Below are 17,761 nucleotides of genomic sequence, written 5' to 3'. Positions count from 1 at the left end.
CTGCTCACAGTGCATCCCCTTCCAGCCATGCATCGCTCGCACCCTGCCCCAGCTGCAGGATCGATTCCCCAAGTACCTCACTGACTTCAGTGGGAGGCACAGATCGTTGGAGAAGCACATTCATCCTATTCAACACTTATGGGTTACCCTGAATTGTAGAACACAGCGCACACTCAGTAACTCTTTAAAGGATGTACTGCAAGGAACAGTGGGATGCTTGTAACTCATGAACAAATAAATATGGCCTGATTAAAAGACCATGCATGCAGTGGAAATTCTTTCCCTGTTCCTTTGTAAAGCCAATATGGGAAATCAAGAGGCAGCTACAGCTTGTCCACAAACAAGCAAGCTGGAAGCACGATTTGTCCATCACTGAGCACAACAGTCAGTGCAGCCCTACAGCAGTGCTCAACAGTGACAGAATATGTAGAAAAAATATGTAGAAAAAGGAAACATAAAGAAAATGCTCCTGCATCAGTTCAGACCATTCCTGCAAAAAAGCTTTCTCAACAGCTGGTGGAAGAGCAATGTAAAGCCCAGCTCCTCCTTCCAAGCTCCTGGCAGCATCTGCATAACCTCTACACATCTTGTTCATGGAGGAAGAGCCGAGAAGAGGCGGCGGCCAGACCAGAGACAGAAAAGAGGCAAGGAAACACAAGTGGTGGCTCACTTCTCCTTCCAGCCTCAGAGACTAGAAAATGGTCCTGCCCTTCCCAGATTATTTATTCAGACAAAACATTACCCAGGTAATTCTTTTATTTGCAGAAGCTGGCAGCTGCAGTCTCCTTGCGAGCAAGCCACTGTTACTCCTAGCAGCACCTTCACATTTTGCAATTGATCCTGACTATGGGGCTTTTTCCCAAAAAGGACAAGTAGGAGGAGGTCACAGATACTAATCCTGTGTGACAAGGGTTGCAAAGAATTCAGAGCAACAGAAGAGATCAAAGGACTATCCTTTGGTTCTGCCATTGGTGTGCCTCGTGATAACAGGCAAATCACTTCACCCAGGCTTTCCATCCCTCTGTCTCACCCCAACTCACCAACAGCTGCCTTAAAACAAAACTAGTAATTATGGAAACACATGAGAAACTCTGTTACAAGTTTTAATGTGGCCTCCTCTTCTGCCTTGATCTTAAAAATAAATCCAGCTTTAGGGGGCATAAAACTACATTTTGCATTTACATGTCATTGATTGCAAACAACAGCATTCGCAGGTCGGTTTTTGGCATGAGGCGAGAAGGCATCCACTGGGCACTGGAGTGGAAATCCAGACACCAGGAATCTCCACTCTGTCACCTGCAGGCTGCATGACTGTGGGCAAGTTAATTAACACTTCCCTGCCTCAGTTTCCCCAGCTGCAAACCAAGGTTGCCGCTGCTCTCCCACCTTGCAATGCTACTGCCCACGAGCTGACCCCTCACCACTGCTGCACTTGTGCTGCCCAAGGTGGCTTTGTTTCGTTCCTAAAACCAGCTAAGCATATTTTCCAGCATGAGGAAAAAACGAGTCTATGATAACCTGCCTTGACTTACTTTGATTCTAGCACAGAAAATACAAGAGACATCTATATCTGTCCCTCCTTGATAGACAAACTTAATTAACCTTTGCTATTCTGTTCCAACCTATTCTTTTAGACAAAGGCAGTGACCCATAAACAATATGTTACCATCAGAATCTCAACTGCGGTGACACCTAGAGATATAGCCCTATCAGCAGTATCGGAAAATAAACCGCTTAGATTAGCTCCTCCAAGAAATATGGATTGCATTCATGTCACACATGAGCTGTCAGAAACATTAGGATACTTTTAGCATAAATCTGTAGTGTGAAGGGTATGTTATGAATACAGTATATAATATGCTGCTTACACATAAAATTGGGATTGTGTTTGGTGACTTGCACAATGCATATGTATTTACACACACACACTTTACACCTATTTCTGGAGAGTTAGACCACACATTTCTGTAAGGCAGCCAGACTTATTGGAGGAAAAACTGCCAGAAACTAGAAACAGGTTGCGGAAGTTGAAATGAGGAATCTTTTTTACTAGCAAGCAGCTACTCTTAAGAGTTCAAACTACCAGCTGCCTATCACAGCCACACTTTTCTGGATTTAGTAAAAGATAGTTTTATATGTTTGCTACTTTTTAAGAAATCTTTAAAAAACAGTTTTCTACCTCAGCAATGCTAATTATTTCATTTCCAAATGGTAAATGTAATTCCCATATTAGAAAATTAGTTAAAATTTCTCAGTCTGACTCTCACCAACACGTATTTCAGTTTTTTGCTCTAAACTGGTTTAAGGAAAGAACAAAAAAGTTGAGGTTTTGGAAGTGAGAATATTGTTTTGCCAAGCTGCACCTGAAGAGAAAAAAAAAAGGTGTTGGGGGGGGGAGAACACCTCGCGGCATGAAACAGAAGTGACATGAAATTCTGAAATTTGCCCAAAACCTCCTGGCCAGCCTTAACCTTTCTCTGAAGCCAGACCCCTGGAGTTACCAGAGTAACAAGGAAAACGCAGCCACTGGTCCCCAGGTGTGGGGGCACATTCTTCATCTTGCAGATTTTTAATGGTCCAGCCTTAGAAACCAGAGGAGTTTTAACATTTTTTGGGGAGGATGCCAACTCACAAGGAGTCCCAATTATCCTTATGCTGACGGTCACACACGAGCAGTTTCACTGCCAGCTTGGAGAATGAAACCTGATTAGATTTGGACATGTCCATCCAGGTTTTACTTTTGTTGTGGCAAGAAAGACTGCAGTCACCCCACCATTTTCCAGTTGCTGTCCCTAAGTGGGTTGCAGTGAGACCAGTTTCAGAAGCAACAACTTTCACGTTATACTAGCATGCTCTGACTTGCAGCAGTGATGTTGGTGAACTCACATAACTGTTAATTGGATTGAATGCACATAAATTCCTGTTGTAACAAACAATTATGAGAGCTTCAAGGGAGAGTGCAGACGCTCACACAAAATTGGAGTGAAAGAGATGCACAGTAACCACCATATTTGCTACATTTCCTCCCTGACCTAAGCTTGTCTTTTCTTCAGGTGCAACACCAGACACATCTGATTATCTGCCCTAGAGCTGGCAAAAGCAGCAGAATATAAATGACTGAAGGGGTCTCGACCAAAACTGTCATCTTCATTACGCTTATCTAATCATGATGGATACCGCTTCTGGGATAATTGTATATAAATGAACAAAACCTACACAGAAATATCTAAAAAAAAAAAAAAAATTGCACCTCTATGAATCCACTCAAGTACGCGAGCCTCTGCAAAGAACAAAGACTAATGAAATCTGACATTAATCTACATTAAAGATTCAGTGATTCAGTTTATTTGCCAAGGCTCAATGATGCATTAATCCTCATCCCATCCCACACACACTCACATGTTTCCTCCCCAGCTTTTCTCCCTTGCTCCCTAAATTCTGAAACAGCAGACAGCTGGGCTGCTCAAGGCCTTGTCTGCATCCAGAAGTTATCTTACTTTAAGTATGCAATTCTCCTTGTGTGGTTACTTGTGTGTAGTTATTCCAGGACAAGCAAGACTCTACCAACAGAGTCTGGAAAAGGCAGGGGTCTTGTCTACACTGTTTAAACCAGGATGTCTTCCAGTGAGCACATGGGTGGCTTATACTAACAAAGAAACCCTCCTGTGGGCCCACAGCTTAGCAAGCTGCACTGATTTGGTTACAGCAGGCACTGCACAGCTATTATTTTGGTAAAGCAGCAAAAATCAAAAACCTTGATCAAAACAGTTATAGTACTACCAGTCACATGAGCAGACTCACTTGTACTTGAAGACTGTTTTAAGAAAGCCTGTGCACGTAAAAAATAAACCCAGTCAGTACAGGCAGTCCAGCAAGAACCTCTGTGTAGATACAGCTACGTGTTTCCTCTGGAGAGAGTCAGCCTGCATAGGTTTGCCAGCAAAACCCCCTGAAGGTGTAAGCAGGGTCTGATTCCTCTCTGTGGATCATGCTTTGAAACTCTACTGTAACTCCTTACTGTGCTTGACAGAGAAACTAATTCATCCTTCTCCATTTAATGCTGTATTTCTGTGATCTTCCCTTGCTGGTAACCTTCCATGCACAGAATCGAAGTTTAACCACACGCAGCACCTAAGAGCTCGTTCCCCTTACGACAAGCCATCTTCAGTGCCACACAGTGTTTTACAACTTCAGCATCACTGCACCCACTGCCATCAAATATTATCTAGCCTAGCTCTCACTAAAACTTTTTATGATTATTTGTGCAATGTTATGCTGTCATAACAGTATGCAAACGCCATGATTCGTAACTCTTCCAGCAATAACAATCTTTCTTGCAGATCAGCCTCTGAGAAACAGCTTTAAGTTACATGACACCGACCTTGAACTACACTCTGCCCTACCGAACAGGAGGGGGGGGTCCTGGTTTTAGGCCACTGAGAAGCTGGGGAGATGTCACTTCTGCAGGCAGAAAGCACTATCTTTAGTCTCTCTGCACAGACATCTCACCAAAACAGCACTGAGAGACCCAAAAAGGTCTGGCCAGGAGAAATTAAAATCTTAGGTCAAGTAAACCACTAAATTCACATGGAGGTGAATACAACCCACTCAGTGCTTGGAGCCTGATGGTGGAAGGAAAATGGTCTTTTTTGACAATAACCATCTCTTTTTTCCTTAATTTATTTGGTATTCCACTAATTTGAGTGGCACTTAAGCAGAAGTTAGTTACAGGTTCTGCAGGACCTCAAGAGAAAAAATAATGGAAAACACATTATAGCTTTTATTTCTTTAAGGGGTGTGAAAGGTCCCACAAGAAACAGGTAATCTCACAGTGAAACAATGGACCCTCTAGGCCAAGACTTCTTACACATACAGCCTAGTTTCAAATGACAGTACAAGACAACAGAACTGAGAGGACACCATCTTCATTCCAAGTTTTAACATATTTTAACATACCCTCATGTATCTCTTCCTCAAGCACTATGCACTAGGATAGTCAATACCTGTAATTTACTTTCCTTTTTCCCAAGCAAAATCACAGAAGTCTCTACTGGCTGGAGGAATGGTGAAGTGTGGGACTAGCAGCCTGCAAGAACATTATTTTCACAAAATGAATGTTGCTGCCCCTCATTTGTGTTGTGACAGCGTCTCCAAGCATCAGCTTTGCAGTAGGCTCTTACATGCTAGGTAATGCAAAAGCTTCAGAAGAAGTAACTTTCTATCTGAAACACTCTGCTATGATGTGCCAGGTTAACTCAATTAACCAAAATGAAAAATCTAAAAAAGCACTGGCACCTCACCTCATTACCATGCACAAAATCCTGTCCCCAGCCTGCCTCAACTAATTCTCCCCCTGGTCTGGTGATCAAATTCAGCAGCTAGACAGGATGCTATCAAGTAACCTAACCAAGAAGACTAAGAGAAGAAAGCTCTCGTGGTGTGGGCTCACACAGCAGAAGGGAAACAGCTCTTTTCCCCAAACAGCTGTTTTCATGGCGAAAAAGGGACATGGAATAGCACTAAATGCATACTGCTGTAAAGCCACAATTTTAAAATCATGCAAGCTGTGGCCCTAGGAGGCCTCTGAATTTTCAGAAGGACCTTTCCATGAAAAAAGGGTCCTCTGGTAGGAAAGCCTCACTGAAGGTGTTGTGGACTGCTACAGTAATTGTAATCACTCTGATCTTAGTTCCAGCTCCTCGGTATCAGAAGTTAAAATGTTCATTCAGGGTCGGTCCCTGTGCCAGAATTGCTAGAGGAATTCTCTGTCAGCAAAGGGGACGACCCATCTGCTCCCTTCAGAAGGGAGGTTTTGGTGGACATTTAATCTTTCATTGTTGAGTGGTTTCACAGCAGAGCCTTTGCAGCAGGCAGCCTGCCTGCTCTTGATGACCTACAGAGGAGGTCTGCCCTCTCCTGCCCTTGGACAAGAGACATGGGTGTACACAGACCAAAAGGGCGTAGCCTCCTGAGCCCAATCTCAGACAGAAAAGCACCACTGCAGTCCAAGACCAAATAGCCTCCACGTCACTGAAATGGCTCCAATTACTTTGCCAAGAACCCCCTGCCTTGGCAGATTTCCCATTTTTCCAGTCTCCAACTGGTACTGAGTTGGAGGCTACAATCATCAAGTCCTACAGAGGGCTCTGTTGACTTTATACCCGAATTAACACAGAGCTCTGGTGCGAACCTCTCAGGCACAGCCTGCAACCTGAGCTACCCAAGTCAAAATCGCAAGCCCTGGAGCTGACACTGTCAGAACATACCATTAGCAACAAGCCACGTCACATTCAACTGACTGCCACCAACACAATGAACAACAGCATGGTCTCCTCGATCACTTCAGTGCCTTGGATGTGAAAGATTGAAGAGAAAAGACCAGGTTCCTGAAGAGCACAGCCTCTGAGAAATGACACCTGAAGGTCCCAGGAGGCTATGCTGCGTAATACAGTTGGACTCTTTCTCCAGAAGTGGGTGCTTGCTGCAACCTACCTATATCTGTATCATTGCCTTCATTGTGCTGTACCATAACCACCCATTTCGGCTAGCTTTCCTAACATGGGTCCTAATCCCACCCTGGAATCTGGTTCTGGTTTTGCACTGCCATGAAACCAGCAAACAGGAGGTCAGAATCAGGCCCAAGAAACAACTTATTGTTCATTTCACTCTTCCATGTAACACCTCTGTAATGCCATACCTGCCATGATTTTCCCGACTGGCTTGGCATGTATGTTGCTGGGAGGCTTCGAAGGCTGTTTTTCATGGCCGACCCTACAATCGTACCCCCCGTCTCACTTGAGGAAGGCTCACTGGCCACTGCCATTTGGTATTGGGAGTAGTTGTACAGGTTGTTATAGTAAGGATACAGGGATGGCTGGTAAAAACTGCTGTAGTACGTGGAATCCACAACCAGATCAGACGTGCTCTCCAAGTGCCCTCTGCTGGGGATGGAAGGGATGTCCTGAATGAGCATCCGTCCCTCTGAAAAAGAAAAAAACCAAGCCATTATGAAACAGGAGGGTCCATGAAGACCATTACCTTTCACCTTCTGATGAGCTACCACTTCTCCTGAAGGCTGGACAGAGCGTAGTAAATAGGAAGAGGTGTGAGCTGAAAGGGAAACACGGCTGGATGCTTGGTAGAAACTCAAGTGGATTGATGTCCACTCGAAGCTGGAGACCACCACCTACACACACCCCAGACTGCAAAACAGGAGACAAAAGCAGCTGGGGTTAAGGCAATGCTCTGAGTCCTCAAGCAGCATCAGTTGATCTGATGATTTAGACCAGCTAAGAATGCAGCCCCCTATTAGTTTTAAATTGTAACAGCGTGCCAAGTCTCTTAATTCCCTGGAAGCAGAACAGCTCTAGCTGCAGGATGACCCCTCTCCAGCCAGCATCCTGCAGGTTAAGAGGACACTTTCTGAACATGCCTCTAGAAAGGACAAACAGCCACAAAGCCAAGAGAAGCCAAGGTGTCTCAGAAGCCCACATGCTACCTCGGAGCAGTGAGGCCCTCAACCCTTGCCCAGCCTCCACACCCAAATTAACTCCCATTTCCCCACAAAATCACAGAGCAGGACAAGCTCCCAGACTACTGGCAAAAGAGGAGGTGGCAGAGGGGATTACTCGTGACTTGCTGCCTGCACTCTGGAGTGCCTCCAGACCAGAGGACACCCGGCCGCATTCCCACAGGCTGTCCCCACAAAGGCCTGCCTCCCCTGTCATTCCGTAAGATGGGAAGGCTTCTCAGAAGATGTTTTAAGTCCCATTTTCCTCACTCCAGTGTCAACCAGTGCCTTGCAATATTTGCAAGAATGAAAAAGGAAGCTGCTTGTCAGTACCGTTTCACAGCCAAGCTCTCTCTGACACACTGAATCTGGCTAAGCCAGACAGAAAAAAACCTGCCACAACCTTAGAAAGTCTAACCACATGGCAAATATACATCTACATATTAAACAAGGGAACAACTGTAAATCCCGCCATCCCTGCAGCTCTGGTTCTAGCCCACACCCCTGTAACCCTGCCCTGCACCAATGTTTACAGTGTTTGCAGCCTAATGGTCCCTTCTGCAGTGAGCTCCTGCTCTTCCCATGGTGTCGTCTAACTCTACCATGGAGGAGAAAGCACGTGGCTTAAAGCATACTGATGAGTTCTCAAGGGCTATTGGTATGGAGATGAAGCAGCACGGACATTATGCACGTATGAAATAACAGCCCTAAGAGAGATGTCAGGCAGGTGTTGCCTAGTTCCTTTTGCTTCTTTCTCTTGGTATATCTGTACCTTGGTTACTTACCTGCAAAATGAATATGGTGGCATTCCCCAGCCTCTCAGAGTCATGGTAACAACTTCTACCGTACTGTTTATTAGCTGCACACTATGATCGGTTTTACCAATTACTGCCATTTACACTGCAATTCTGTTTCACTTCTTCAGGTGTAAGGAAAGCTCTCTGAAATCACGGATAGTCTCCTTCCAGGTTACTGAATTATACAGTGCCCCTATTCAGCTCTTGCTGACATTTTGTTGACATCAACAAACTATCCATTTATTAGCAAGCAGAGTGTTTCAGTCCTCCTGCATCTGATTTTTCTGCCCCTCAGCCCTATGTGAGTGAGAACCAAGACAACTGGCCTTTTTCTTTGGGAGTACCTCTCAAATTGGCACACAGAACAGAGGAGTCTGCAATGCCACAAAAGACCCTTCACAGTTTTTGCACTTTCATATTTTTACAGAATTTTATTATTGCTATTATTCTGCTTCTAGGCAGGCTTCTCTTCAAGTCCTTTTGTCTGTGTCTTTGATAAAACCAGAACTTAGACGACTGGCACTGAAAAGCCAACAATTCTGATAAATCACAGCACAAGCCTAACTCCTCTCCCCAAACTTAGCTCCCGAATAAAGCTGCGGTCCAATTGTTCTGGTTTTCATACTGTAAAATAGAAGCCGAAAGCAAAACCCTCCAACACATTCCCTGCTGGGATACAGACTTCACATGAGACAGAGATATGCAAGGCAGCTGGCTGCATAACTTCTGGCAGGGCTACGCTATGCTGCACAAATGTGCAACTTCTGAAACCTCTGCAGTGTCCTTCCACTTGCAGTGCATCATAAGAAGGGATAATACTTTCCGCTAAGAATACTAGTGCCAGGAAGATGGGGCTTCTTTACACCTTCACACAAAAGGTGAGCCACCCTGAGGTGTAGGCAGGTAAAAGGAAGGGCGGGGGGGAAGCAGCATGTTTTCCTGCAACTTCTGGAAAGGTCTCAGGCACTACACTTCCTAACATGGGACAAGATGGGCTAGGCTAGAACAGGCCTGTCCATAGCTATCCATAAAATGACACATGCATCCTTGATGTCTCTGTCATGTTCCCGTGGCTGGTAGTGCTACAGCTCCTTCCTGAAGAAAGAGCAGTGGTGGCAGTCTTCTGCTGCTTTAAATAGAAGAAAAAAACATGCTTTTTGCCCCCTTCTTTCCTCTTTGTATCTCCTGTCTGTGGTTGGGGCTACCACCATTTCCACCAGAGGTGCAAAAGGGTTTACTTGCTGCCACCCATTTTTTGTTTACCTAGCTGCACAACAGCCACCAGTGGTTCAGTGCTCAGGGCTGTTACAAATCCACCAGAACAGTCCTCTGCTTTCCTTCTGCTGTCCCTCCACTCTCCAACAGTCTCTACAATACTATCAGCTGCCCTCTGAAGACTCAATATTGAGTCTGTAAAGCTGGTCACCTGCTCATTCAGCCACTCATGCACCCATACACATAAATCCCCAGGCATCAGCAGCCTGGGGCATTTTTCTCTTATAAACGCAAAATTATGGAATCCATGGTCCTCATAACATCTCTTGCACACAACCCTTCTGAGCTGTGGCCATGCCACGGGGATGTGCCCCAGCAGATTAGCAATAAAAACAGCAGCCATGGGAAAGGGGAAAGTTCAAGTGAAGGGACAAATGCACCCAACTCCATACAGAACTAGGACTCTTGCGATGGTGCTGGAAAGACAGCCTGAAGAGTTAATTTTCCCTAAATCCCAAGACATATCATGCTTCTGAAGATGGAAAGACGGGCAACATCTGAAAAAGAGCAGGAGAAAGCCGCCACATACTTCAACTCACACTTTCCCCTGACTTTAGGAGGTAAGATTTTCTTTGATGTCATGCTTTAGAATAAGTCTCTACTTTTTTTTTTTCCCCCTACAGCATCTGGAGGAGATTCAGCGCTTTACCCAGGAGAAGGGAGACATCTCACACAAAACATAGCTTCATGCTATCTGGACTGTGGGCTGATGTCAGGTGAGACCAGGTCAAAGCACCCCACTGGTTACTCTAAACTCCTCGCAGTCTTGAACCAGCCAACCTGAGGGAAGGATGCCTCTGGAGAGCTGAGCTCTTGCATGTTTTCAGTGACTCTGGCATGCAATTGGTCAAAGACAGGTCTGCAGTCCAGCTCTACGCTCTTACTCCATCCAGCCTGTCTGAATCATGTCATTTCCCACTACTAATGCATACATCAATCACACACGTACAACACATATAGAACATACACACAGATAAATACATTAAGGGGAAAGAGTTTTGCTATTAATGGAGAAAGCCCTGAAAGTGTTGACTTTTTTCTGAGCAATGAAAGCTCAGGAAGAAAAGCAGGTCACACCAGCCAGTACCGACATGGGGTACCTTTAAAGACGTGCTAAGTGCCAAGGGGAGCAGAATTAAAGGCCGAAGAACGTTGCTCTAGGCATAAAACAAGGCAGTCAGAGATGTGCCCAGAGAAGATTTTGTGTTTATCATATACCCAGGGGAATTCTTGCCCTATCCATGCCGGTTGTCTCCAGCTATAGTCTGCTAGCCAGCTGGTGGGCAAGCACACTGCTTCTGGGATGCAACACCCTCAGGCACAGCCACTGTTTGCAGAAGAGGGCAGATCTATCGGAAGCAATGGCTGTAACTAAACTTCAACTAACTGGGGTTCCTCTGGTCGGTCTTCGGCCTGTACCTCTAATTCTTGACTCCCACCTACAGACTGAACCTTCACCACAGCCTCACCCCAGCTGCTCAGTGAGCAAGACGTCCTCCTCAAGTGAGGCTGTCAGCCCGTGGCCGCATTTTCCACCAGCAAGGAGAGAATACCAAGGTTAGGAAAGCAGCTTTCAGCTGTTTTTTCTTGGTTTTTTCTTTTTTTTTTCTCCCCGAATGTAATTCAACACAGCTGAATGGCTCTGCTGGCAAGGAGAGGGTCCTCCCCTGCCTCAGAGCTTGCTGCATTACAACACCTGCACATGAGGGGCAGCCCTGAGGTTCATTGCTCTAAGGGGAGCAATTTTCGAGAGGAATTAAGCTCTCAACAAGGCAACTGCTGCTACACCATCAGACTCCCACTCTGCCCCTCCACCCGCCTTTTAAAACAAGAAGGCTGCTGCAGGAGCTGGGCTCACACCTTGGCTGACTTCACTCTCTGCATGGAGAAACCGGGAAAGGCTCCTGGGTCTGTCCCCTGTCACTACCCACAAATTTTAACATTTTGGAAGTTGCAAACAGGACACGATTAAAAAATATGGGATGGAACCTGTACAAGAAGGAACAGAAATGAGAAGAGTAAATAAAAAAAAGAGTGGTTAAAATTCTCGCTCAGTTTTTGGAACACCAAATCTATAACGTAGGACTATCAGACAGTCTCTGTGTGTGAGCAATGCTCTTGCAGTCAGACAACAGTATCCCTTCATGCAGTTGTGCCCTTGGATCTCTAAGCTCTTTTCTATGCCTTTACTAATTCCTGTAGAGAACTGATGCTACTTTTTTTGCACTATGTACACAGTGTGAAATATGGCCCATTCTTTCATAGAAGATCAATATGATGCACAATAAATACTGTTATTGATCTTGCAGTGTTGTAGACGACTCTCCAGCTCTATGGTATATTAATAGTAGTTAACCAGTAATTCATTTCAGGGTGGCTGGGATTTTCTTCTAAGGAAGGTGAGTTTTTGGGGTCAGTTACACATATGGGTCTCATACATTCAGTAACCTATGAGGAGCTCCTGCCTTCACTTAGCAGAGCATGGTGAAAAACAGTGGTCCAGTCCTCAGTTAATGTAAACCAGTCTCAGACCATTTACTTCAATAAAGCTATGGCGATTTACACGAATTGCGGATATGCATGGCAAAATCAACGTGGAAGCCAGTATATAGATCATTTTTTCCCTTCTTACTTTTTGGGAGGAGAGAGGAGAAATGTCAGGGAATTCACAGGAATTTCTATTATCTCTATCTCAGAGATGAAAATGTGTTTTTAAGCATACAGACCAAGAAATGCAAACACTGAAGTAACATTCACTCATTCTGTATTTAAGCATGGCATATTTTCTGTTCCTACCAGTACCGTTAAGGGCCAGTTATACATCTCATTATACACTGATAACAGTAATTTAAACATGCCTGGGCAAGCCGCTGATGCTGAGGTCAAATGGCACACTCCACACTATTAGACTTTCTCAGCATCTAAAACAGTGTGGTAGCACCAAATTGCCTATTGGGAATGGTTACTGGACCACACTCAGGAATCTGGGGGAGAATATTAGTCAGCTTAGGATGGATGCACACTAGGAACTGTTTAAAAAAAATCAAGATAGCCCATATAGTCACGTTTCAATGTCTGGGAGCATGCAGTGGTACCGCTCAATTCAGTCATGTGGCCATAACAGCTGATTAGTCTCCATCTGATTGCGTATTTCAGAAAAAAGGATTCTGAATATGCAATGTGGCAATTAAGAGAATTTCACTGCCCGCATTTATTGAGTTCTTATATACACTTACGGTTAGCAGTTTTTATTTCTTCTGTGCCTACAGACTCTACACATACACAGACACGCTGCTGAAAATGCAGGACTGTGACTACTCAAGTAACACATTCACTCAAGTAGCAGGAAGGCATAGCCATTGCCCAGTGAGCACAGTTCAGCTTCTGGCAGTTTACACGTCCTGCAGTTTTCAATTCAGAGTGGCTGTTTTCATCACTGCAGTGTTAACATCTTCCTGTAAGCCAGCCTCTGTGGCAGCAGACAGCTATGCCATTAAAACACCAAAAAAGAATTATTCAGTTAGGAAACACTTGCCTTCAGACCTCAAAAGAGTCTTGGATCCACAGCTGACAATTTCCCCTTGCTCAGTACATAAAGCATCAGCACACTCCTATTAACTGGCTTGGCAATATTAAGTCTCGCATCGCATTAGTTCAATTCATAGCTGGCTTTGAGGTCGGACAGTAGCCTTGAACGAGGCCAGTGTGAAATCACTCCCTAACATCATAATCAGAAATGCTGGAACAATATGTTTCTCCCACCAGACAATCATGACAAAGCTATTTCAGATGTCAAAGAAAGCTGGCACCATTACTTACTTTCTGCTGAGACACTCTGCCTCCTGAGGAACAAGACCTGTACGCTTGCTCTGTCTTTGAGAGGAGTATTTCTGTTCTCTTCCCATTAGAAGTTGCGGATTATCTTCAGTTCCAGCATTGAACTTTTAGCTTGCTATAAAGTTAATGTGCTAGACAATGTTCATTCCAGACAAGGCTGTGGGGCTGTGTATTTTCTGCCACCCCCAAAAAAGGCCATTATCTGTAATTACCCATTACCATGCATAATTATTTCTTCTATTCTGGTCTATGGCCCCCAGGACTTTATGCTGTTACAGCTCACTGCATTATCTTATCAAATTTGTTAAGGAAGCTTTTTTGACCTTTTGAGCACTTGTCACAGCACATACAAAAGCCAGCAGTAAATTGTCTAAGCATGTAGTGTGTGATTTATTATTCATACCCTGCATAGCGATACCGTACAAAGTATTACACACTAACACCTTCCCTATTCCAACTCCTTGCTTTAGCTAAGATGAGAAGAGGAAAGGAAACCTCTTTAGTTAAAAGAAGGAAGGGAATGGGAAGAGGCTGGGGTCTCTCAATGGGAATTTGAGGAACATGACAGCAACACATGGCTAAGCCTAAGCATCAGACTCCAGAGAAGGTCCCAGCTGCTCTCCTCTCCAACGCCATATTCTCTCTCCTCTCCCTCCCCAAAGCCTTATTCCACCATTTTGGCTTCTTTTCACACTTGTGTAACTCTGCTGAGCCCTACTCTTTCACACACAAGCCCATTTACTGCTCCTTCAGAAAACAGAAAGGGGGCTTTAAACACCGCCCTCCCTCCCCCTAATTTACAGCTTCTGCCAATGCAGTACAGGTTCCTAAGAAACAAATTTGGTCCAATATGAGATTCACAGGGATTGTCCTTTATGGATACCAATGTGGGTGTGCAAAGCACTGGCTTTTCATCTTCACTGCTCTCAAAGCTCCCCACGAAGGACCAGGTGCTGACCTGCATCTCAGTATCATCTGCTTCAGCTAACAGCCTCACCGCCCTATGAATCCACACACTATGTCCCTCTTCCTCATAAGGACACTGGAATTGGACCCTACAGAGAAGCAAGGCTCTCAAGAAAACAAGAAAGCCAACTCCCTGCATCCTGATTTTTGTTTTCCCCTTAGTCCTCTTTTTATCAATATACTCCAGAGGGTGCTTTATCTTAAAACCTCTCTTTCAGGTCCTTGTATGTATAAAACTCTTAAGCCACATGCCCATCTGAAAAGAGATATTTAAGAAATTATCTTTTAGTAAATTCTAGTAAAAAAAAAATGATGCTTTTGAACTGTGTGATTAAATAAAACTTCCCAAACACAACAAAATTCGAGACAGTTTTCTCGTTTTCTGGCATCATGACAAATAAAATGAAACGTCGAGGATCAGGTACTCACTTCAGACTAAAAGTGCACAGTATAAATTACTGTAGCACAAGGTATGCAGAATCAGGCCTTTCAGATCTGAAAGCCTTCTCCCTAAAAGCAGAGTGAAAAACCAGAGACCCTGGGCTCCTGAAAGCATCCCTGAATTCAGGCCCTAAGAGATGGCTACCCGAGCCACCGCTGTGAAGAAAAAACCCTTCTCCACGTTTCTCCACAGTCTGCAGATCTCAGGCCCACCACTCTGTGCTGGCTCTGAGGCAGCAGGGAGGTGCAGACCTTAAGAGCGGTATGAGCAAGAGTCACCCCACGTGCAAGATGAACCAGCAAATACCAGAGAAGAGCAGGGTCCGCAGAGCAGCGGGGGAGCTTGCGCTCGTACCCCTGTCCTGGAGCCCAGTTTCTGAGATGTACGGGGCTGCCCGACTCTCATTCACCTATGGAAAACCACCTCTGCAGTCCTCCCAATTGTTTTGACCAGAAAGCTTTCGAGAAAAGCATGTTTTTCTCTCCCTCTCCCAATTGCCAACAATGCTACAACCCCATCTTAAGCTCATCTCGAGTTCAAACACCAAATACAGTGTTTCTTTCTTCCTCCTTGTTCAGGACTGCCTGTCCCAATAGCCCTGGATGCCCAGCTGTGCTTCAACTAACATCTATTAGAGGGAGAAGTCGAAAAATCTGTTACCAGCCATACCAGACACATGGGCTAAAAGCAGCTGTATCTCCAGGTTAAAGAGAATAAATCATAGCCAAAACAGCTTATTGCCACCACAATCCATAGGTACCTCTCCAACCGTACCCAGGAACACTTGCTCAGCAGAGATATGCCTTTCTTCTCAAAGTAAAAATAGACATTTTAAAAAAAAGAAAAAAAAAAGAAAAAAATGCACCACCCAACAACTCTGAGCCTCTTGCAGGCTCCTGGCCTCTTCCCCAGAAGTCAAGTGCGCAGAGGCTCATCTGCCCCACCTCCTTATCATGGGTATGCCTCACCTGGGCACTTATTACCTGCCAACCCCTACCACGCTTTTCACCTCCTCCCACCGCCCCACAACAGAATCACCAGCCATTGCACCTTTCTCTGGCAGCCAGGGCAGATTCGGGGTGTCCCACAACACCCCTTGCCAGATGAAGCAGCTGGACCGTGAGTTCAGCCAGCATTCTCAGCGAGGAGTGGGTGTAACAGCAGCAGCGTCTGTAGGCACAGGGCATGCATCCCGGGGCAGGAGGTGGCTTTATCCACAAAGACATCAATGGCTGTGGTCTCCTGCTTCTCAAGGTCTTCTTGACTGCCAGAACAATACTCATTTTCATCCCAAAGGAATGAGTATTACTTTCTTCCTCCCTCTAGGAATAATGCTGGAGTTGTCTTTTGAGCAAAGTGGAATAATCTTTTCCAGTTCCACCCATAAAGGACTAAATCAGTCCTAAGTGGGACAGCGCATCTTACTAAGAATGACATTTACCAGAGAGAGACAGTCAAGGATGAAAGTTAAGCAGCAAGAACAGCATGTTTCAAGAAAATCTGGGAGATCCTAGAATTAAGACATCTGTTATCATCTTTTGTTGACATGCATCCATGGTGGATGCACCCAACACACAAGCTTTTAATGGGATTCTGCATCCACATCATGCATCTGATCACAATGTCAAAACCCATCCCATGAAACGACACAGAAAACTTCAACTTGAGCTGGTCTAGTCTGGCAAAGGCACAAGTGATTCGGAACAATTATATGGGGATTAATTAAATCTTACGTGAGGGGATCACTAAAGGGTAAAATGAACTGCCATCTCTCACCTCAGGATGTGTTTTCTGGTCTTTTAATCATTCCTGCGTCTCCGCCTGAGCCCTTCCAAGTTTAAGCCCAGGTGTGCTGGTTTGGACCATGGCTATATACCCACACCAGCTATAAAGAGAAACCTTGGGAACAGTACGAACGGGGCAAACAAATGTGGTACTTCCCTCGCCCCCTTTCCCAGCTTCCCATTGCTTTTGGCTCAGTGACGTTCCTGAGCCTGGTGTGATATGCTTACTTAATAACCACCAACGATCTACCTCCCAATATCCATTGAGAGCCCACTTTCTCGTACGTACAATGTCACCAGGGAAGAAGTCCCACTAGTTCCACAGGCACCTCACCAGTTTCAGGCACAAAAGACACCAAGCCTCCTTCCCACCACCACAGATCTGCCTGAAAGAGCTGTACCAGTCCTTGGTCATCCTTTTCCACAAGGAACCACTAACATTCAGCACAGTACCCTCATGGCGATTAGCTTCTCTGCAGTGACAATGTTTCTCAGGGACAGATTGCTCTGTTTTTCACTTCTGGTATGGGTTAAAGTAGCTCTTGCTTGCACCTGAGCAACCATCTAGCCAAGTGCTCCCACAGTGCACTTGTCTTCTCCACCGCTTGCCAGTCCATGTGCCTTTCCATCACCTACCAACACGACCTGTGGCGATTCCAGGCTTGCTTCCAAGATACCACTGGGAAGACCACACAGCTTACAGCCAAAAGCAGGTCCCCCTACAGACTCCTCTAGAAAGACCGCCGCATTAGATTCCCCAACTCAGACCTACGCTTTCAGACTGATAGGATCATCCTTCTAAAACCATGTAACACATACAATATTGGCTTTCTGTCAATTCCGTTTCCTAAGCAAGACGTCAGGGGATACAAAAATCAGAATTTGATTGCATCAACATGTCACTTTGTCAAGCAATTTTGTAATGATAAAAAACTACTAACTTGACAGAATCTTTTACCCACAAACTTCCGTTAATTCATCTGTGAGCATCCTTTTAACAGTTGCATTTCTCTTCCTCTTGCACATTTCAGTTCTGCTGTTTTCACAAAAACTAGTGTCAGGCTGATGGATTTGTAGCCACCCATCTTGCCACACTTGCTGTTTTTAAATACCAGCATGACATCAGCTTTCTTCCAGGCCTTAGGAATTT

General features: G+C 45.0%; 1 protein-coding gene across 1 annotated transcript in view; it reads right to left on the bottom strand.

Moving 5' to 3' along the window:
• Positions 1-17,761, bottom strand: part of DMRT1 (doublesex and mab-3 related transcription factor 1) — a 59,301-nt gene that overhangs the window by 28,511 nt on the left and 13,029 nt on the right. Inside the window, exon 3 of the mRNA XM_054809967.1 lies at positions 6,698-6,981. Coding sequence (XP_054665942.1) covers positions 6,698-6,981 — 284 coding nt within the window. The remainder of the gene's footprint in view (positions 1-6,697; positions 6,982-17,761) is intronic.

Source organism: Grus americana, chromosome Z, assembly GCF_028858705.1.
Source record: "Grus americana isolate bGruAme1 chromosome Z, bGruAme1.mat, whole genome shotgun sequence".
NCBI lineage: Eukaryota > Metazoa > Chordata > Aves > Gruiformes > Gruidae > Grus > Grus americana.
The sequence above is the reverse complement of the archived record's forward strand: the minus strand, read 5'-3'. Positions and strand labels throughout refer to the sequence as shown.